This window comes from Ruditapes philippinarum, unplaced genomic scaffold, assembly GCF_026571515.1.
Source record: "Ruditapes philippinarum isolate M1 unplaced genomic scaffold, ASM2657151v2 ctg1656_1_1_1_1, whole genome shotgun sequence".
NCBI classification, from domain to species: Eukaryota; Metazoa; Mollusca; class Bivalvia; order Venerida; family Veneridae; genus Ruditapes; species Ruditapes philippinarum.
Genome location: NW_026863252.1, coordinates 233,376 through 256,584, shown reverse-complemented (window position 1 = coordinate 256,584; position 23,209 = coordinate 233,376). Strand labels below are relative to the sequence as shown.

Genomic DNA, 23,209 nt, shown 5'->3' with positions numbered 1-23,209 from the left:
ATTAAGTAGTACTCACATTGCGAGAAAAATATTTCCAGTCCTGTCATGTCAAGAAACCTTGGTGGAGTCCCTTTAAAGGAAAAATGATACATTTTTATCATACATTTAGTAAAGTATCAGTAAGAATATAATTCCTCATTCTAAATCTTCTAAAGGATACAAAAAAATATGGAAATTTGAAATTTCCTTCTTTGAAATATTGACCTTGAACTTGACCTTGGAGTTCAAAGTCATTAAGGGGTCAAACTTATGTTTCAATATGTTAAAAAGATCAAACACAGAAGTTTGTTGTGATCAAGAAAGAAGGGTACAAAACAGATATATTAGGACATATGACAAAAAACTTTTATGATAAGTGATGCATTAAAACAAAATTTGCGTATTGTGAACATCACCTATTTTCAAGCAACCTAAGCTGTTCATAACACACCTTTTTACATAAAAAAGTATAAATTGTATAGATATCTAGCTATACCAAGTTCAAATGAGTTTAAAATAATAAGTTGTACCCTGTATGAATGAAAAATAAATACAGGTTTGTTTTAGGTTATCTTCAAAATTAGATACTTTTGAAGATAAATAAAGCTGTTTTTGAAATAACAAAATTTATATTTCCACATGGGCAGCATTTGGAGTGATTTCCTGATAGAATGTTCTGGAATGAAGCCAGTTTCTATGTTTTCATTTTCTGTGTCAAGGACTTAGTTTTGCCACACTTGATAGGTGAAATTTATCCTCAATTATGCACACAGATTTTGATTATTTTGAAAATGAATATTTAACATTAAACTAAACTTTCATTGTAAAGTATTTTATAATCCCAAGTTTTAAGTACTGAAGGTCATGCTCATTTCTCAGTGAGATATAATTCATATCAACTCAAAACAGACATTTATCATAGATATACATGCAGGGCTGGCAAAATCTGATTTTGACTTACTTGTCCATTATCTGAAGCTATTCTTTGTCCGCATGATATTTATATAGTAAATTCTTGAAAATTTACACTTGTCCATACAGGCTGTGGGATAACCTGGGCAATACTTACTATCTCTGGTTATAAATGATTTATATAAATACAAGTTATACTGAAATATGTGTATATTTTATTGCAGAAATACTGCCCTTCATATGGCTGTGTTTGCGGGTAAAGTTGACTTGGTAGACATTCTCCTAAACAACAAAGCAAGGGTAAATGTAAAATAAGATGAAACTTTTATCATAAGCAAAATATTTTTTGGTTGGGTTTTACGTCACAACAATACAGAACAGGTCATATGGCAACATACCAGCTTTACTGATGGAGGAAGGCCTCCAGGTGTCCCTGCCTGTATCAGGCATAAGTGGGCACTTGAGTAAAACCACTGGTGTTCTATAAGCTAGCTGGATAGCTTCCTCACATAAAAGAATCAAAAGTCCCTGGTGGGATTCAAACTTACAGGGGTCAGGGACACAAGTGGTTTGAAGTCAACAATATTTATCACTCAGCCATTGACATCTTATCAAAACATACAAATAACATACATGTATTTTACCTACAAAACTGCATGAATCCAGATAGGGGGAAAATTTACATTTGAAATATGAAGAAAGAAGTGTATTTTTATTCCCAATCCATATGATTCTACCTAGATACAAAGTTGCAGGCAATTTTATACAATGTACATATTTGGCATTTAATATAATTTAATGTAATGTTATACATATATGCTACTTAATTACCTCATTTATTCACTTGACATTGTTTTACAATTTTAAATATTTTCTGAATAAACCTAAAGGGAAACTTCTTTATCGTGTTGTGTATTGTGTTATTCAGGTAAACATACAGAATAGTGATGAGAACACGGCATTACATATAGCCTGCCAGGCAACCTATGAGAGTAGAGTACACATTATGCTCAAACTTTTACAGGTAAGTTGAATACATACTGTATAAAGATTAAACTTTTACAGGTGAGTAGAGTGTACATAAAGATCACACTTTTCCAGGTGAGTAGAGTACACATAAAGATCAACTTTTACAGGTGAGAAAACTACACATAAAGATCAAACTTTTACAGTTGAGTGGAGAAAACATAAAGATCAAACTTTTACAGTTGAGCGGAGAAAGCATAAATATTAAACTTTTACAGGTAAGTAGAGTACACATAAAGAGCAAACTTTTACAGGTGAGTAGAGTACACCTAAAGATCAAACTTTTACAGGTGAGTAGACTACACATAAAGATCAAACTTTTACAGGTGAATAGAGTACACATAAAGATCAAACTTTTACAGGTGAATAAAGTACACATAAAGATAAAACTTTTACAGGTGAGTAGACTACACATAAAGATCAAACTTTTACAGGTGAATAGAGTACATATAAAGATCAAATTTTTACAGGTGAATAAAGTACACATAAAGATAAAACTTTTACAGGTGAGTAGACTACACATAAAGATCAAACTTTTACAGGTGAATAGAGTACACATAAAGATAAAACTTTTACAGGTGAGTAAAGTACACATAAAGATCAAATTTTTATAGGTGAGTAGAGTACACATAAAGATCAAACTTTCACAAGTAAGTAGAATACACATAATGCTCAAGCTTTTACAAGTAAGTAGAGCACACATAAAGATCAAACTTTACAGGTGAGTAGAGTACACATATTGCTCAAACTTTTACAGGTGAGTATAGTGTACATAATAATGCTCAATCTTTTACAAGTTTGTAGAGTACACATAATGCTCAAATTTTTACAGGAAAGTAGAGAACACATAATGCTCAAACTTGTTTAGGAAAGGAGAGTACACGTACTGCTCAAACTTTAACAGGTGAGTATAGTACATATTATGCTCAAACATTCACATATAATACATAATCTAGAATCTAGACCATTGCCACTTGAAAGATAAATAACAAGAGTTATATTACAAATTGGGTTAGTCACAACCACGCAAATTCTACATTGAATTTATGATAGTAAATTTCCTTATATTTCTTTTATTCATTATTATTTCAAATAAATACTTTATAAGGAAGTCAGTTGAACTTAATATAATATCAGATAAAACTTCCTTTATATTCAAGAATATTTCAACCCTTACTCTGATGAATTTCAATAATGGACTTGCCCTGCTCTAAATTTGGAACTCGCCATTTGCTGTTTAGGGGGTTTAAATATTAAAATTTAACATTCAATAATGTTGGATCTTGGGAGCATTGATGTGTATGCTGGTATGACTGACTATCTACTTGAAGGGTCGGTCTGTATGTTGCTTAATTGACCTTGGACAGTCAAAGGGTGTTGTGTATAGTTATAAAAGATACAGTTTGTCTTGTTTTTATTATCTCTTTCTATATTTTTCTCAATAATAACAAGCAAAAACGGTATTGACTTTGATATATAATGGTTGATATCATATTTACTCCAGGCTTCAGGATGTCAATGGTGTACCTTCCTTACCAAATTGTACATTTTTTCAAACCAAGGGTTTTAAAGTCACAGAAATTATTGTCAGTATGACAATGATATATTGATCATTGTTTATATTTTTGAACAAACCTGATGCATTGTCATAGATTTAATTTGTATCATCATCTTACATATATTACAGAAAGATGCAGATCATATGTTGTTTAACAAAGATGGGAAGACACCATTAGATATAGCAGCCATGTTTAATAAAACAGGTGATTCAATATACTTACTTTATCCAGTATATAGCCCTTTCTTTATTCAGAAAATTCTTCTAAAAAACAGTACCTCAGTAGAGTATAATGATCTTACACTGGCTGCAGGTACAGACCAGGATATCTAGCTTGAGGGTAACTGTTAATGGTTGAAACAAGGCTCTGCCAAGTTTCCGCTAAACAGTTACCCTAATGTACTGCTATAAAAAATTGGTTCAGTGCAGTTTGCTTATTATGCTTACCATTATTTGTCCTCTATTGCTTTATCAACTGATTTTTAGGGAGAATTAGAAAGCTGTAGTTATTTAAAGATAAAGTAAGTTCAGATCAGTATTGGTACAAAATCATTTTACAACCATGCTGTCTGTATTTGTTTTGATATCAGATTTGTTGTACTGTCTAAATTATAAAAAAAACAAATAATCACTTATTATGTTATGTGGTTGTTTAGGTACTTCATAAAGATCTTAGACCAACTTCATAAGCGTGCATTTTATCAGTTCTGATTTCAGAAGGCTACAAAATAAGTTATCAACATTTCAGAAAACTGTAGGAGATTCTAATCATAATTCAGAGGCTTCAAGAGAATTCTACATATTTTATAAATTGTTGGTCAGTCACCTCCTTTTTTTACATGTTGGTTTTTCTCAATTCTGTAGATTTCATTTTATGGCTTTCAACCAATGACTGCTTGAAGCTACAATGTTATTAAGTCTTAGTCTGAAGTGGCAACAAATTCTATCCATGTGTCTAGTGCAGACCAAGATCAGCTGGAACATTCATGCTGTCTGATCAAGGTCTGCACTTTTAGTTTTTGGGCCAGCATATATTTCAAATTTTCCCTAAAAATGATCAATGGTTTGGTCCAGATCAAAAGATGGACAAGTCTGTATAATGATATTTAGTGTGATAAAGGTTAATATAAATTAGTTTAGCAATATGACAATTTATGAAAGATCCTGTATATATTATCCATATATACCTACAACAGATGCAGTATCAGTTTTATTGGATCATGATCAGAATCTGGAGGAGTGCAAAAGAAAATCTACACGTTCAAACACATTAGCCATGATTGAGGCCTCGATAAGGGGCTACAAAGATGTGGTAGAAATGATGTTGGATTATGGGTACGACCCTAATGCACTTGACCAAGACAGGGACACAACTGCATTAATGGAAGCTGTTAGATTTGTGAGGTATTATTGTTTGTTTTTGTACATTAAATGTCATCCCATGTTGTGTATTATTGAGAGATTAACATGTTTATTTTCTGAACATTGTTTAGACACCCGTAACCATGAGAAATGTTACCTTTAATTCCTAGGAAAGAAAAGTCTGTGGTGACTTCCGTTAAGATATCTCAGTTGTTTTACATACCCCTCAGAAAACTTTTACCATAGTAAGTCTACCTGTTATATACCTTTTCGTGTAATTTTTCTATGTATAATATGGTCATTTTTACGGGAACCTTGATCTGCAGCTTGAATTTTTTCAACCTGTGGATTTTTATCAAATTGGATCCTTTTCTGCAATGCACAGCTTTGTACAACCCTTGCTTTGAAAAATCATTATCACCAGTTCCTGATTAAGGTATGCTTTTGATTGCCCTATATCATCATGCATCATGTAAGTATGACATATAGGCAAAAGGCGATGATATGCTGTGAGTTAACTATCAAGGATAAGAGGTTTTTGTTATCAGGTTGCTGAAATAATCTTCCTTTTTTTCCTACACTTCCAGGATTCCTGTTGTGGAAACATTGTTAAAGTATGGTGCTAAAACAGATGTTAAAAATAGTAAATCAGAGGTATGTGTTCATAATAATAATGTATATGAGGCACGTCACCACAAAACCAACATAATGGGTTTGCGACCAGCATGGATCCAGACCAGCCTGCGCATCCGCGCAGTCTGATCAGGATCCATGCTGTTCGCTATTAGTTTCTTTACTTGTTATAGGGTCTGTAAGCAAACAGCATGGATCCTGATCAGACTGCGCGGATGCGCAGGCTGGTCTGGATCCATGCTGGTCGCAAACCCATTATGTTGGTTTTGTCATGGCACGGCACATATATATACTGTATTTCATAAACTCTACCAATGCTAACAACATGAATCTTTAATAATAAAGTAAGGCCTGCCAGATTCAATACTGTTAGTTGCTCAATTTTAGCATTTTGATATTGAAATCTAATATTTTAAAGGCACAATATGCCTCAGAAACTGATAAATGTTTTCCTTCTTTAGAAAGAGTACACATGAGATTTATAATGTTTAAATAATGGTTTTAGAAAATGTTAGATGCTTAACACTTGAAAAATGTAGGCCTAGTGCTGAATGTGTTATTTTTCATACTTAAGAAGCAAAATGTAAACAAAGTAAAGCAAAATGTAAGCAAAGTACTACACTTTGTATTTTGTTCTTTAATTAATGCAAATATGGTCATTTGGAATCTTTTTTTACCAATTCCACCAATGCTCTGTTTTGATTTTTGGAAGAAAATCCACATGATTTGTGTTTTTAATGGTTGTCTTGTTTTCTTTGCCAGTCACCTGAAAGTCTGCTCAAATCTCAGAAACTGCCACAGTCTATGGTTGAAACATTTGAAGAAATGTTTGAAGGTAAGTTTGTTATCTTGTATCTGTTAATGTACATATTTTATTAATTATGCCCCCACTTCAAAGAAGAGGGGGGGATATTGCTTTGCATTTGTCTGTCTGTCCGTAGACCAATTGGTTTCTGAGTGATAACTAAAGAATGCTTAGGCCTAGGAACTTCAAACTTGGTATGATGATTGGTAATGACCAGTAAATGACCTCAATTGATTTTGGGGTCAAGGGGTCAAAGGTGAAGGTCACATTGACCTTGTAAGTAAAAACGGTTTCCGATCAATAACTAAAGAACGCTTAGGCCTAGGAACTTCAAACTTGGTATGATGATTGGTCATGACCAGCAGATGACCCCTTTTGATTTTGTGGTCAAGGGGTCAAAGGTCAAGGTCACATTGACCTTGAAGGTAAATCTGTTTCCGATCAATAACTAAAGAACGCTTAGGCCTAGAAACTTCAAACTTGGTATGATGATTGGTCATGACCAGCAGATGACTCCTATTGATTTTGGGGTCAAGGGGTTAAAGGTCAAGGTCACATTGACCTTGTAGGTAAAAAACGGTTTCTGATCAATAACTAAAGAACGCTTAGGCCTAGGAACTTCAAACTTGGTATGATGATTGGTCATGACCAGCAGATGACCCCTATTGATTTTGGGGTCAAAGGTCAAGGTCACATTGACCTTGTAGGTAAAAACGTTTTCCAATCAATAACTAAAGAACGCTTAGGTCTAGGAACTTCAAACTTGGTATGATGATTGGTCATGACCAGCAGATGACCCCTATTGATTTTGGGGTCAAGGCTCAAAGGTCAAGGTCACATTGACCTTGAAGGTATAAATGGTTTCTGATCAATACATAAAGAACGCTTAGGCCTAGGAACTTCAAACCTGGTATGATGATTGGTCATGTCAAGGGGTCAAAGGTCAAGGTCACATTGACCTTGTAGGTAAAAACAGTTTCCGATCAATAACTAAAGAACACTTAGGCCTAGGAACTTCAAACTTAGTATGATGATTGGTCATGACCAGCAGATGACCCCTATTGATTTTGGGGTCAAGGGGTCAAAGGTCAAGGTCACATTGACCTGTATGTAAAAACGGTTTCGGATCAATAACTTAAGAACGCTTAGGGCTAGGACCTTTAAACTTGGTATGATGATTGTTCATGACCAGCAGATGACCCCTATTGATTTTGGGGTCAAGGGCTCAAAGGTCAAGGTCATATTTATCTTGTTGGTAAAAACGGTTGACAATCATTAACTTGACAACCCATGAGCTTTTGGCCCCCAAACTTCGTAGATGCATTAGACTTGACAATAAGATGACCCTTATTGATTTTGGGATCAAGGAGTCAAAGGTCAAGGTCATATTAACCTTGTAGGTGAAAACGGTTTCCGATCAATAACTTTACAAGCCCATAGCTGCTGGCCCTCAAACTTTGTAGGTGCATTGGTCTTGGCCAGTAGATGACCCCTATTGATTTTGGGATCAAGGGGTAGTCAGTGTCATATTGACTTTGTACTTAATGATGGTTTCTGCCAATAACTCAACAACTCAAGTTGCCTTGGTTGATATTTTTATATTAAACTAAAAATGCTTTTTGTATACACATTTGAAGGTCTTATGTAATATAACAAATTGGCTGTCATTAATGAGGCCTACATGATTAGTAAAATTTATGCATATATTATTTGGTAAAATTTGTTACTCAAATTGCTGCTATGCGATCATAATAATTATTACCTTGTGACTAGTCATGACCAGTAGATAACTCTTATTGATTTTTTGTTCACTAGGTCAGAAGTCATGCATAATAACCTGATCACATGACTAATTGGCTGCCGATAGGGGGCATACATGGTTTACAAACATATCTTGTTTTATTTTAGTATGAATTTGGCTGAAGTCCATGAATAATGTCCAGTGTATTCAAAAAAATTTCCATTAATTTAAATACTTTTTATTTATAATGCTTGATTTTGGTACAAGCAAGATAATAATTTTAATATTTATATCTAAATTTAGCATTTTGTGTTTGTTTTAATATAATTTTGTACTGCACATTCAATTGTATTTTATATTTTATATAAATTTTCATTGGAGAATAAAGATGTTAAAACATATATTATGAACGTACATGTACATTGCTGTTGCAAACTTATTGATAGTCCTTTTTTTTAACTAAATAAAACAGTTAAGCGGTATAATAAAACTATTATTATGTCTCCCCCACCTCGGGGGGAGACATATTGTTTTTGCCCTGTCCGTCCGTCCGTCCGTCAGTCCGTCCGTCCATTCTTCGTTTCCGGACGATAACTAGAGTTCCTTTTGACCTACAGCTCTCAAACTTCATAGGATGAATGGTCTTATTGAGCAGATGATCCCTATTGTTTTTGGGGTCAGTAGTTCAAAGGACAAGGTCACAGTGACCGTTGGTCAATTTCTCGTTTCCGGATGATAACTAGAGTTCCTTTTGACCTACAGCCCTCAAACTTCATAGGATGATTGGTCTTATAGAGCTGATGATCCCTATTGTTTTTGGGGTCAGTAGGTCAAAGGTCAAGGCCACACTGACCGTTGGTCAATTTCTCGTTTCCGGATGATAACTAGAGTTCCTTTAGACCTACAGACCTCAAACTTCATAGGATGATTGGTCTTATTGAGCAGATGATCCCTATTGTTTTTGGGGTCAGTAGTTCAAAGGTCAAGGTCACAGTGACCGTTGGTCAATTTTCTCGTTTCCGGATGATAACTAGAGTTCCTTTTGACCTACAGCCTCAAACTTCATAGGATGATTGGTCTTATAGAGCAGATGATCCTATTGTTTTTGGGGTCAGTAGGTCAAAGGTCAAGGTCACAGTGACCGTTGGTCAATTTCTCATTTCCGGATGATAACTAGAGTTCCTTTTGACCTACAACCCTCAAACTTCATAGGATGATTGGTCTTATTAATCAAATGATCCCTATTGTTTTAATGGTCAGTAGGTCAAAGGTCAAGGTCACAGCGACCGTTGGTTAATTTCTCCTTTCCGGATGATAACTAGAGTTCCTTTAGACCTACAACCCTCAAACTTCATAGGATGATTGGTCTTATTGAGCAGATGATCCCTCTTGTTTACGTTTGTTTCAAGTATCATCAAAATCCTTTAAAGGTTTGAAGAATTATGGAGCAGACACAATTTCATTTAATTTCATTTGTGAAACTATATATGATATGACCATCAAGTGCAATTTCGTTTGACGCCCGCCTGCCATACGCTGATTGAATAACCAGGATTTTCAAAATTGAATACCTGGTTAAAAACAAACAGTTTAGGAAGCATCTTCTCATACAACCCTAACAATAGAAACCATCCATAGACAGCCTTCATTGAAGTGACTACCGGGTATTTACATTATCTTATCTCCATTTCCATTCCTGTTTCCATTCACAGTTATTCTCAGCAGTGGGGGAGACATGCGCTTTTTTACAAAAGCATCCTCTAGTTAAATTTGAGATTTGACCGGTTATTTGGCCATATTTCATTGATTGTTCACTATATTTCCCTAACTTTATAACCATAACCTTAAGAAAACTTTACATGCATCTTTTCTCTGCCAAATCAAATTTCTTTATATTTAATATTATGTACTTGAATTTGAAATGAAGAAATTTTAAGTGTATGATCTTGAACAAGATAAGCTTTTTATATCACCATAGATTATATTGTTGTTGTTGATTTTTTTCTAGAATACAAAAAGTCAGGCGCCACAGAAAGTCCTAGATTTCTGAAGATTCTATCAAGAGGCATTTCAATACAAGGAATTAAAGGTACAGAATATAAAATATACCATAGCAAATTCCACTTTGACCATAAAATCTTTATTCTGCAAGATAGGAGTTTTTATACTTGGACACAAAATACATGAACCTCTGGAATACTTTAATGCAGCATACGACAGGATGAGTACTGTATTGGACATATTAAAATTGTGACCTTTTATGTTTTAATGATATGATAGTTTCACGTCAGATTTTCAAAATTTACTACATTTCACCACAGATTTGTTGCTCATTCACAAATTTTTGTCCAAGGCTAAAAGAAATTTTCCAAGCTCAAATTGAAATCTCAGGTATTTGATTGGTCAGAGACTTGCATAGAATGGGTACTTACAAGATGTGAGACAAATCTCGAAAAAAATATTTATAACCTCGAGGCTAGGCTTGAAAAACTGTTCATTTCACATCCAAATTATCATCATAGATTAATACATGATAAAATATGATTGTTGAGTTATAAATGTACTACATGTATTATGTACATGAAGTCACTGAACCATTTATCAATCATCACTTATTACCTTCTTCCCATATAGATAGATATACCTGTATATATACTTATACATCATTTTTACGCTCCACTTAACTACAGACTATATTAAACTTGATTTATTTTTGACAAAAGTTCACTGTTAATAAGTCAAATATTTTGAAATATGTCTTGTTTAGATTTTCCTTTGTTGCCAAATGATACATCCTGGACACGGAACACCCTGGAATATTGTAATAGCTGTACCCCAAATGCTCCAAACACGAACATTCTTAACGGTAAGCTTGGTTATATATCATGCATGTTCCTTGTTTGTATTTTGATCTGATTTAAAGTGACATTTTGCTCTTTTTTCAGTGTCAGTTTGGGCTGAATTGATTGTATGTTTAAAAAAATGTCTGTTATAATAGTTATTGACCAACAGTTGATATTGGAAAATGTTTAGGATAAAAAAATTAAATCTGCCTAAAATGTAAAAATTCTGCCCCACTCTTCTTTAAAATCTAATGTTGCAGGTAAATTCCAATGGGTTTTTACAGAAATTTTCTTTGGCCATGCGAGTTATTTATTATTTATGCGAAATAAATTATAAAATTGAAAGGAACTGTGGTAAAATATAAACCTATTTTGACTTTCACCTGTTCTTTCACTATATACCTTTAGATGGGCATAATCTCACTTTAATGTATCAACTTTACTTAACATTATTGTTGTAGTTGTTTTTTGTCTTCATTTTCTGGCATGAAATTTATCTACAAATTGTATGTAAGATTGTGGGTACATTTATTCTGCTGAATTAAAATAAACAGATGTCTAATAATTTTGCATTGATTGTATTAATGGCTTATAGTTATTAATAACTGTGAAGCTGCTGCTATAACAGACTTCTGTCAATAAGTTTGTTTAAATAATACAGATGAGATATTTCACACATTTAAGTTTATTCTTAGTTTTAAAATCAAAACTGTAGGCTTTTTTAGCCTTGATTCCAGTCTGTGGATTTTTTTTATGATATTGTTCGACAACCACTATCAAAAACTGTGATGTGCACATAAACAAGTAAGAAATACATGTAGTGCGTATGTTATGAATAAGCAAAAAAAATATCAACCCCTGAATCCCAGGTTAAGGATTTTTGAAAATTAAAGTAACTGTAACTTACATTAAATTTTGATATGGGAATGATACAGAAATTTCAAAACAATTATCTTTTACTTAGAATAGTTGAGTAAATATTACAACAATTACATTGCAATAGAATATACAATTTTGTAATGAAATTAACTAGTCTCATATAGATAAAGTATATAAAAGTTGCATTTTGTTCTTGTAGTAAATCTCTCTTAGTGTTGATAATATCTGTTTGTTAGTATTAAAGTATTTATTGCAAACTCATTATATTTTCATGAGGCACTTATTTTCATGGTTTTTGTGGATAGGTCAATTCATAAATTTTAGATCCAACAAACTTCATTTCATCAGCTGAATAAGCATTACATTATTTCTATTTCTTAGAAAAAATAGACATTCCACAAATTTAAGAAGCCACAAAAATGTCTTTTGTGGCAAAACCACGACACTTCATGCCCAAGAAATCAAATGAATTTGCAGTAGTATTGAAAACTTTTTTGTTTTGTTAGCTATAATTATTTCTTTGTTTAAATTGTTCTTCATGTTAACCAAACAGTCACATGTTTGACAGCTTCATTATATTTGATTTCCTGATTCTCAGTTACTGACCGTAGAAATTTTTTTAACATATTTTTCTGGAAATTTAGATGGTTGTTGCTATTGTTGCTCTACTCATTACATTATTAGTTACAAAGATTTTTGACAGGTTATATGGCCTAATGTAATTGGCTGTTAGTATAACGGCTTGAGTTATATTGCAAACAAGTGTTTATGTATGGCCATATAACCAGTCAAGAATCTTGAGAACAAATTTATAATTTAGCAAACTTCATTTTTAAGAGGAAAACTAGAAATGAGTTCATAATTTCGCAGCAACTGTAAATATAGTTTATATGAATGAAAAGGGATTTTATAAATGTGCAGTATTATAAATACTACAATACAGTATATCAATACAAAAACATTCTGACTTCACTGATCAGATTATAAAAAATTAGACCTGACTATGCTTAAAATATCAAAATGGCTAGACTTGTCTATTTTTCAATCTGGACAAAATTGTTTATTATTTAAAGGGGAAAATTTCAAAATATATACTGACTGAATAGCAAAGAGTGCAGATCATGGTCAGATGGCACTGATTGGCTTGCATAGGTGTAGAATCAGTTGACCCCAGCAGGCTGAAGGTTAAGCAGTGCTTGTGCTGGGCATCACAAAAACATCATAACAAAAACTAGGGGAAAAAATCACATTTGAAGCTGTCATGCATTATATACAGTCAAACTTGTATTAAGCGACCGCGCAAGGGAAACACCCAAAACGGTCGCTTAATGAAACGGTCTCTTAAGACAAAACATGATATTAAAGTCAAAATTTATACATGACATCTTTCTAATGCGGTGGGAATGTTTTTCAACTTCATTTTTGAATAAATTTTGAATAATTAGTACGCTCCGATAATCTAAATGGATGCTTATGTAAAAATAACTCTGATATTTATTGACAAAACAGTTTTGATCCATTACGTACATGTTTGACATTTTTTCCAGAATTTTTTAACTTATCCGTTGTTTTTCCTTGTCTCCAACACGGAAACCCTATTAGTGAAGATACTTTCTGTTGTGCATTTTTTCGTTTGAAATAAACAAACTACATCTAATTGTTACGATTAATTTAATTGCTGATCAAGTTCAAGGTCAATTAAATGCAGTCTAAATGTCAACAAGCGAAGCGTATACACCATCTCAGTAGGGGCGGAGCGTTGCGTTGTTTATTCGATATAATTGGATAATACACGTCACGCATATACTTAACTTCATTTGCATACGCTAAAACGGTTTGGGAAATAGAGTTTTTCACACGTTTATTTGTTGCGTTTGATTTTTGACACTTGTTACTTTACGAGGCAGCGTTCTCTAAAAACGAAATTACTTGACAGGTAAAAGTGGTCGTTTAATGAAAAGATTGATCTCATTTAGGTGACTAATTAGCGGTCGCTGGTCGCGTTGAGCAAAAGTCGCTTAATACATTAAAGATATAGAGAGAAAATAATCGGGGGGAATTTAAAGTGGTCGTTTAAGACAAAAGTCGCTTAATACACGTGGTCGCATGGGCAAGTTAGACTGTATGTAAATATATATGTTCTAGTATTTTTGTTTATATTTTCTGTTATCTAATACCCAGTTATATGGCATGTTGTGTAGTTATATAACCCTTGATGTTTTTCCCCTCTCCTTGCTAGATGACTTGACTAGTTGTTGGATAGCTGCAGAAGTTCACCATGCATGGACAGTACTTGATCTCAAATACCAGCATACCATCACTGGAATCACTATTTATGGATGGTCTGTCTAGTCTTTTTTAGCTCACCTGTCACAAAGTGACAGGGTGAGCTTTTGTGATCGCTTTTCGTCCGGCGTCCGTCTGGCGTCCGTAAACTTTTGCTTCAAATGACATCTCCTCATAAACCACTAAGCCAATTTCATCCAAACTTCACAGGAATGTTCCTTTGGTGGTCACCTTTAAAAATTGTTCAAAGAATTTAATTCCATGCAGAACTCTGGTTGCCATGGCAACCGAAAGAAAAAACTTTAAATATCTTCTTTTAAAAAACCCAAAGAGCTAGAGCTTAGATATTTGGCATGAAACATCTTCTAGTAAGTGTCTACCAAGTTTGTTCAAATAAAAGCCCTGGGGTCAAAATTGGCCCCGCCCCAGGGGGTCATTGATTTTCCCTATATACATATAGTAAAAACTTAAAAATTCTTCTTTTAAAGAACCCATGGAGCTAGAGCTAAGATATTTAGCATGAAACATCTTCTAGTAAGTGTCTACCAAGTTTGTTCAAATAAAAGCCCTGGGGTCAAAATTGGCCCCGCCCCAGGGGGTCATTGATTTTCCCTATATGCATATAGTAAAAACTTAAAAAATCTTCTTTTAAAGAACCCATAGAGCTAGAGCTAAGATATTTAGCATGAAACATCTTCTAATAAGTGTCTACCAAGTTTGTTCAAATAAAAGCCCTGGGGTCAAAATTGGCCCCGCCCCAGGGGGTCATTGATTTTCCCTATATGCATATAGTAAAAACTTAAAAAATCTTCTTTTAAAGAACCCAAAGAGCTAGAGCTAAGATATTTAGCATGAAACATGTTCTAATGGGTGTCTACAAAGTTTGTTCAAATAAAAGCCCTGGGGTCAAAATTGGCCCCGCCCCGGGGGTCATTGATTTTCCCTATATGCATATAGTAAAAACTTAAAAAATCTTCTTTTAAAGAACCCATAGAGCTAGAGCTAAGATATTTAGCATGAAACATCTTCTAATAAGTGTCTACCAAGTTTGTTCAAATAAAAGCCCTGGGGTCAAAATTGGCCCCGCCCCAGGGGGTCATTGATTTTCCCTATATGCATATAGTAAAAACTTAAAAAATCTTCTTTTAAAGAACCCAAAGAGCTAGAGCTAAGATATTTAGCATTAAACATGTGCTAATGGGTGTCTACAAAGTTTGTTCAAGTAAAAGCCCTGGGGTCAAAATTGGCCCGGCCCCGGGGGTCATTGATTTTCCTTATATGTGTATAGCAAAAACTTAAAAAATCTTCTTTGAAAAAACCCAAATAGCTAGAGTTTAGATATTAAGCATGAAACATCTTCTAGTGAGTGTCTACAAAGTTTGTTCAAATAAAAGCCCTGGGGTCAAAATTGGCCCCGCCCTGGGGGTCATTGATTTTCCTTATATGTGTATGGCAAAAACTTAAAAATCTTCTTTGAAAAAACCCAAATAGCTAGAGTTTAGATATTAAGCATGAAACATCTTCTAGTAAGTGTCTACAAAGTTTGTTCAAATAGTAGCCCTAGGGCTACAGAGGTGTCATTGTTTTTAACTATATGTGTATGGTAAAAACTTAAAAAATCTTCTTTTAAAAATCCCAGTGAGCTAGAGGTTAGATTGCAGAAAACATCTTTTTGTGGGTGTCTACCAAGTTTGTTCAAATAAAAGCCCTTGGGTTAAAATTGGCCCTGCCAAAGGGGGGGGGGGGAGGTCATTGTTTTTCATTATATGTGTGTAGTAAAAACATAACATCATGAAACATCTTCTAATGAGTGTCTTCCAAGTTTGTTCAAATAAAAGCCCTGGGGTTTAAACTAGCCCCGCTCCGGGGGCTTAAATACAGGTGAGCGACCTCAGGGCCATCATGTCCCTCTTGTTTCACTCTGTACAATGATATTGTTTGTTTTTTGTTGTTGTTTTTTTTTTTTCTTAAAATATTTTCAGCTAAAAAAAAATTTGTTTTGTGTACGTCTTTGCAAAATTATTGGTGGGTTGTATGTGCCATTACATCACTTCAAATACCATCACTAAAATTTAATATGGATGGTCTGTTGAGCCTTTTTTTCACTCTATAATATGATTTTGTTTGTTTGTTGTTTTTTTTTTTCTTAAAATATTTTCAGCCAAAAAAATTTATGATTTTGTGTCTGCAAAAAGTATGGTGGGTTGGTATCGCCATTACTTCAAATACCATCACTGGAATAACTATTTATCTATGATCTGTTTCTGTCTTTCTTACTCTGTATAATGATTATTTTGTCTTGTAAAAGAAAGCAGTTTTAGCGCACAAAAAATATGGTTTTTTGTCTTTGCAAAAAGTATGGTGGATTGTTAGTGCCATGATCTTAAGTACCAATATAACTGTCATCTCTTTTAATGGATTGCCTGTCCTCTATATTTTGCTCTGTATAGTGTTCTTTTTATTTCTTTATTACTTTGGACAAATGCCTCAAAAACTGTTAGTTATTGCATCTGAGCTAAAAGTATGGTGTGTTGGTAGTGCCATGATCTCAAATTTCAAAACCTTATTACTGAAATTAATACATTTATCTTAAATATCCATGGATTATCTGCTGTCTTTTGTGCTTTTCAAACTTTACTTTTTATCCACCTCATTTATTTTTTTTGAGTAGCATGAAGTAGTCAAAAATTTCCATCCTGCTGTACTTATTATTTCTTATAGTACCTTCATTTATTGAGTGAGGTCTTAGATATTTTATGTGTTGGTGCATATCCATAGACATCTATCCTTGGATGGGGTTTCAAAGTGGTTGGGTCAAGGTCATTTACACTAAATATAGATTTCCCTCATTTCTTTCATTGTAAGGTAATTATTAAAGCCTAGTCAAAGCAATATTTTGGAGCACCTATTTTCAGTACCTATATTTTTGTGTATGTGTATTTTATATTTAATGCCTTTGCTTAAACATTTGTGTCTGCAATTATAACCAATCTATATAATGGCTCAATAGTTTGATAAATGTGTGTAGCTACACTTATATAAACAACTGATTATTTTCTAGTATTTTGTATAATTTAGATCCATCCAGGGATTTTAAACCTTAACCTGCTGAATTATTGTAATGGATTTTCCAAGTTTTGAATTTGGTCAAACACAACAGCCCATTCAAATTTAAGGGATTTTTCTAACTGGGTTTTACATATCAGGCATAATGCTGGAAGGGAACTTTAATTTGATTGTTTGAAAAGTTCATCTTATTCTTATTTCTCTAACATGTATTTATTTCTGCCTTTTATTTCCTTATCTGCCAGTTGAACATTTAGACTTTCTTTAAGAGGGTGTTTTATATTGTCTATGTTTTTTTTTTTCAAAAGCAGCATGTCTCCAGTTTAGTTAGATAATCCTTATAATAATTGAGAAAGGGTTTTGAATATTAAAATATTGTTATGTGAACAAATTAAGTCAAATAAAGGTATAGGTACATGTTGTATTAGGTAAAAAGGTAATATAATTAACATAAACTAATAAAATGTGTCAAAATATTCAAAACACGGCCTTGACTTTGATATAATTTGCTAAAGAGAGAATAAACATTGAAAATCAGTTATAGTTGGCATAAACTTGGAGGCATGCAGTTTTTATAAAATGTTGAATTTTTCTTTATACAAAATTAGGTTTTTTCTATTGTTTTTTATTTCAAATTTAAAAATTAGCTTCAAAATGAATTTTAATCAGAAGTAATAGTTAATATTTTCTGGAGCATTAAGTTGGCATTCCTGTTTTAATCTATTGTTAAAAAAATGAACAAAAATTACAAAATACTTAACAATTTGTTACAAGTCACGATGTGTCTCTTTTACAGGGATAGCCCACAAATGGTTAGAGCTTTTGAGCTTCAGAAAGGTAGAACACTAGAGTAAGTGAATTGTAATTTTTATGTCCTTACTTCTTAGATTTGCCCTTGTCCATCCATGCAACTGTCACAGTGTCTATCCATATGCTGACAAAACAGTGGATTATGGGGGCATCCGTGTCCTATGGACACATTGCTAGTTTAAACAATACATTATAAATTTCTTATGCTGTATATAAAACAAGTTTATTCTAGATCAAATTATTTCTTGGCAAAATATCTTTTGAGATCAGTAGCTCATTACATGATTATTAAAGGATGGAATATAGGTCAACTGGTTAAGACAGTTTCAATTTTTTATAATATATCTCTAAAATTTGACCATTTAAAACTAATCAGAAGCTTTTATGGGGACAGCAGGTCTAAGATTTAGTTTGTTCTTGAAATTATGATCTAAATTTTTTGAAAAGAAAAAAAAAAAAAAAAAAAGCAATTTCAGTATAAATATCATTTACTGTAAACATTGTGTTTTCTCATTTCAGAGGGCCTTGGTCTACTGTGGTTCCATGTGCCTGTATAAAAATAGGCAGCACATCCTTGTCAAAACCAGGTTTGTCTTCTGTATTATATGAATATGACCATAGGTTGTAATGCATGAGATATTATTTTAAAAATTGTGTTATAGAGTGAACTTATTATTTATGTTTAATGCAAGAAATTGCAGTATTTTTGAAGAGAGAAACTATAAATAGCTGGATTACACCTCATATTATGCTTACGAATTATCCTGCTGGTCAGCAACTGAATCTACCCATTTGACCAGTGCAGACTAAGGTCAGCCAGCACAATCTGATCATGTTAGCTATTCACTGTTAGCTATTCATTCAGTATTTATTTTGAAATTTTCCCTAAAACAGATCAATGGGTTTATTCCTATTTAAATATGGATAAGTCTATTTAAGTTTTTTTTAGTGGTAAGTGAGGATAATAAATACCAATGCTACTAGTAGAAAGCCAGGCCTGCCTGCACATCATGGCCATATGCCTGGACTTTATACTATTACCAACTCAGTTTATGTTTATTGATTTTGAAATTCCATTCACTACTAAATGATTTATCCAATTCAAAGGAAGACAAGCATATGGCATAAATTCAGCAGGGAAAGGGTTAAGATAGAAGCATAGATATCATTGTGTCTGTTGAAAAAAAGAAAAAGCAGATAGGGCTGTAATACATTGAGAATTGAAACTTTTACAGGATAATTGTTAATTGTTTTTATTTGTTGACCATACTTTACATGATATTGATTTTTTTGATTTTTTTTTCATATTTTGGTTTCTGAAATTAAGGGAACAATTTATTTTTTTGAAATATGCTTAAATGTTAAGAGGTCACATGTTTGTTGTAAAATTAATTTGCATTTTTGTTTATTTGTTGAATTCTTTACGTACACTATTGTCAATGCAGGAGTTCCTCAGACATTCACAGACTTCACGGCTCGTTCACGTTACTGGCGTTTACTGTTGGTAGACAACCACGGAGGGAAATGTATATGTTTTCACGGTATACGTTTCTATGGAGCAGACGACAGAATCAGACAACTGTTGAAGGAGAACGATATGGATCATTATGCAGACGACATTGTGTCGCTGGTGAATATAGACAATATTAGCTAATTCAACAAGAAAACATTTTTTGAAAGCAAAAACATCATACTTTTGTCTTATGATAAAGTGCGATGAAGTAGCTTATAAAAAAGTGAAAAATTAAGTCACACTAAAAAGACGTCCACATAAAAATTACTGGAAATTTGCGCAACTTTTTTGTGACCACTCTCTTAATTAGCTCATAAAACAAAGAAAAAATGTTTTTGCATTGTCAGTATTTTAATTTCTTGATGTCAAATTCAGCTAAATGTAATGTTGTTGTTGTTTGTTTTTTTTAGGATTTCAATACTTATAAGAATATAACTCACTGTTTAGTGCACAAAACAAAATATATTGTATATGATTACATATCAGTATTTAAATTTTTTTATGTCAGACACACTGAAAAGATTTTAGCTGGATTTTTGGCTAAATTAATCATTGTTGTTGTTGTTTATTTTAGGGTTTCAACACATACAAGAAGTTTTTACTGATAGATGATGACTCATTAAAAGAGGCGGTTAGTGACAAAGATGATAGAAACATTATTCTTAAATCTCTAGAGAGAGACAGACCTAAAGGTAACTACATGTATATTATCATTTTTTATGCCTTTGTCCATCCAAAATTATGTCACACTTTTCATACATTTTCTCCAAGAAATTTCATTCATTGACCGATAACTTCCATATTTGGTAGGTAGATACCTTGGTTGGTTTTACAGTTTGGGGGTCATTGAGGTCAAAGTCAAGGTTACTAATGCTAAAAATAGATTTTTACAGCTTTGAATTCATTTGAATAAAGGCTAATGACTGTGAACATTTTTTCCTCATCATTGCAAATTCAAATCCCACTCTGCTTGTTGCATACATGCACTTCCTTGAATAAGCTATCATGCCAGCGTAATAGTAACAAAATAACCAAAAGAAAATATCCAATGTAAATAACATGCATCTAATTATTAAATCTTTTATTTTTCAGAATTTCATCCTGCCTCTCTGTCATGGTTAGTGCCACCTGTCACTTTTGTTAAAGAAGGGGAGGTAATTCCAGATTTCAGCATCAAGTCTTCACCAGGAGTCAAAACAAGAGTGAAGTTGGTTTCTAGTCAAGGTAATTATAAAACTTTTGTTGTTTAAACATAAAAGTACAGTCAAACCTCATGATATTTTTTAATATTTTCTAAGTTAGCAAACTGATATGGGGCTTCTTATTTTAAAGATATAAACCTCTTAATGAGGTACACGTCCTAATGAGGGAAATAATTTAAAATAATTTCTATTTGTTTAAGAAATGTAAAACTGTTTATCATCAATGTGATGCTTTCTGTGAACTTGGAAATGTACAGCTTTAAGTTCATTGCTTTAAAAAACAATGATTTAACCCTTACTATGCCAAAGATCTTATATGAACTTGTCCATCTTTTAATCTGGACAAAACCATTCACCATTTTAAGGTAAAATTTCAAAACAAGTACTGAATGAACAGCAAAAAGTGCAGTCCATGACCAGACAGCATGGATTTGCGGGCTCATCATGGTGTGCACTAGTCGCATGGGTATAATCTGTTGCTGCCAGCACGTTAAGGGTTTAACTTACTTTGTTTCTCTATTTTTGTTGTTGTTTTATTGTAAATCTATACAACTACTTTATGGTTGCAGGTGTACAGATCAGGGGTGTTACAGAAGTTATGTTACAGTCAGACTCATTAACCGACCCTTCTGTTGCTAAATTCTCAGGCATTATAATAGATACAGGTACAGTAAAACCTCTGGTTATAGGGATACATTCTTATTGCCAACTCCAAATTTAAGCTTGTATATTTTTTATTTAGCTCAGCTATTCAAATAATAGTGTGAATCTTCAACTCATCAGGCATCCTTTCCCTTGTGGCTAAGGGGCTGCCTTTAAGGGTTGAGGCATGAGAATTGAAGTCCCTACGTGATCGTAAGAGGCAACTAAATGGGTTCAAATTATTGGAGTCTATGCATTTCTAATGTCCAGCAGGTGAATTGGTTTTGACCCCTGGTGTTGCTTTAAAGTTTGTAACCCCCAAGGTTAGCCAAAATCATCTTTTCTGTTTTGGCACCAGTTTCCAAAGCATATAACTCACATGGATTTTGACTGAATTATGATCCTATGTGAACTCATAAGATTCCTGGTTTTCTATCCAAGACTCATAACTATGATACATTAATATATTTTGGATGCAATCCTCACCTTAATTTAATATCAAGTGGATTTTTTTTTATTCCAATTGGTAAACTATTTATTTTTGTTTCCAGTTAGTAAACTATTTTTGTTTCCAGTTTGTAAACTATCTATGTTTTTGTTTCCAGTAGGTAAACATGTATTGACGATACAGTGTGTTGATTTTGAGAGAGTACAAATATGTACACCTCAACCTATAGAGATAAGTAAGTACAACAGATGAACTATTAATCTATTAAAAGATTAAACTGCTGGAAAGGTGATTAGACTTTGCCACCAGTATAGAACCATTATTTCCATGTAGTGTGACATGTGTCTATACTGATAGTAACTCAATTTTTCCATTTTGATATTTAAATCCTTAAAGTGTATTGGTCTACAATGGACATATTTTTCACAAGTTTTTCAAATATTGATAAAAACAAAAGAAATGTAACATTTGGGGAATTTTAAAAGAAATATTACTTGAAAAAAAAATCTAAAGGTTTTAGCATGAACATTTATATGATATGTGATAATATTATAACATTTTTTCATCTGCTATAAAAATATAATTTATGTAATGTAATATATGTAATGAGATCAAGTATCTTACACTTGCCAACATATATAATTGTTTTTGTGGTTTGTGTTTAGGTCTTATACTAAATATTATCAAATTATATTTATTGTATTACAGACCTTCTACTATAGATTTATTCCCTTTAAAACTTTAAAGTGACTGCTGAGCAAATCCGTATACCCATACACTCATGCAACAATTTCAGGAATATACATACTCTGAACTAAAACATATTATCTTCTGTCAGAAATACATGTCCTTCAGTAGTTTTGCACCATTGTGTTTGCATTAAAATCATTCAAGCAGAAAACAGATTTAGCCAATTTTGATTTAGCATAAATAAATTTAATTGATGATAGCATGATGAAATGCTTTTATCATGTAGCAAGTACAATTTATAGAATGAAACTGAAAACTCATATTTAAAAATTCTTCAAAAGAAAAATTAAAACATGTAATTCTAATGTCTGTTTCTTGCGCAATTATCATATGAGCCGCGTCATGACAAAACCAACATAGTACATTTGCGACCAGCACGGATCCAGACCAGCCTGCACATCCGCGCAGTCTGATCAGGATCCATGCTGTTAGCTATCAGTTTCTCTACTTGTTAGAGATTTTGGTAAGCAAACAGCATGGATCCTGATCAAACTGTGCGGATGCCCAGGCTGGTCTGGATCCATGCTAGTCGCAAACGCATTACGTTGGTTTTGTCATGACGCGGCTCATATATATATATATATCAGTATTTCCTGTAACTAGACAGGTCTTGCATCTGTTAAATGTCAAGCATTTTCATACCTATCTTGCATTAATATTAATTTATTGAATATTTCAAAGAAGTTATATTTTTGTAATAACACTGTTTTTTTTTTCTCCCCTTTTTTTACAGGGAACCCAAAAACCCGCTTTT

General features: G+C 33.0%; 1 protein-coding gene across 2 annotated transcripts in view; it reads left to right on the top strand.

The window, feature by feature from the left end:
• The window catches only part of LOC132721604 (uncharacterized), a 31,241-nt gene extending 9,233 nt beyond the window's left edge, over window positions 1-22,008 (top strand). For both annotated transcript variants that reach the window (XM_060705924.1, XM_060705925.1), the window contains exons 4-19: window positions 1,116-1,191; window positions 1,820-1,915; window positions 3,605-3,680; window positions 4,672-4,879; window positions 5,425-5,491; window positions 6,233-6,305; window positions 10,025-10,105; window positions 10,784-10,882; window positions 13,978-14,080; window positions 17,887-17,940; window positions 18,420-18,487; window positions 19,346-19,530; window positions 19,988-20,105; window positions 20,506-20,637; window positions 21,185-21,280; window positions 21,863-22,008. In XM_060705924.1, the coding sequence (XP_060561907.1) occupies window positions 1,116-1,191; window positions 1,820-1,915; window positions 3,605-3,680; window positions 4,672-4,879; window positions 5,425-5,491; window positions 6,233-6,305; window positions 10,025-10,105; window positions 10,784-10,882; window positions 13,978-14,080; window positions 17,887-17,940; window positions 18,420-18,487; window positions 19,346-19,530; window positions 19,988-20,105; window positions 20,506-20,637; window positions 21,185-21,280; window positions 21,863-21,957 (1,627 nt within the window). In that variant the 3' untranslated portion in view covers window positions 21,958-22,008. The remainder of the gene's footprint in view (window positions 1-1,115; window positions 1,192-1,819; window positions 1,916-3,604; window positions 3,681-4,671; window positions 4,880-5,424; window positions 5,492-6,232; window positions 6,306-10,024; window positions 10,106-10,783; window positions 10,883-13,977; window positions 14,081-17,886; window positions 17,941-18,419; window positions 18,488-19,345; window positions 19,531-19,987; window positions 20,106-20,505; window positions 20,638-21,184; window positions 21,281-21,862) is intronic.
• The last annotated feature ends 1,201 nt before the right edge of the window (window positions 22,009-23,209 follow it).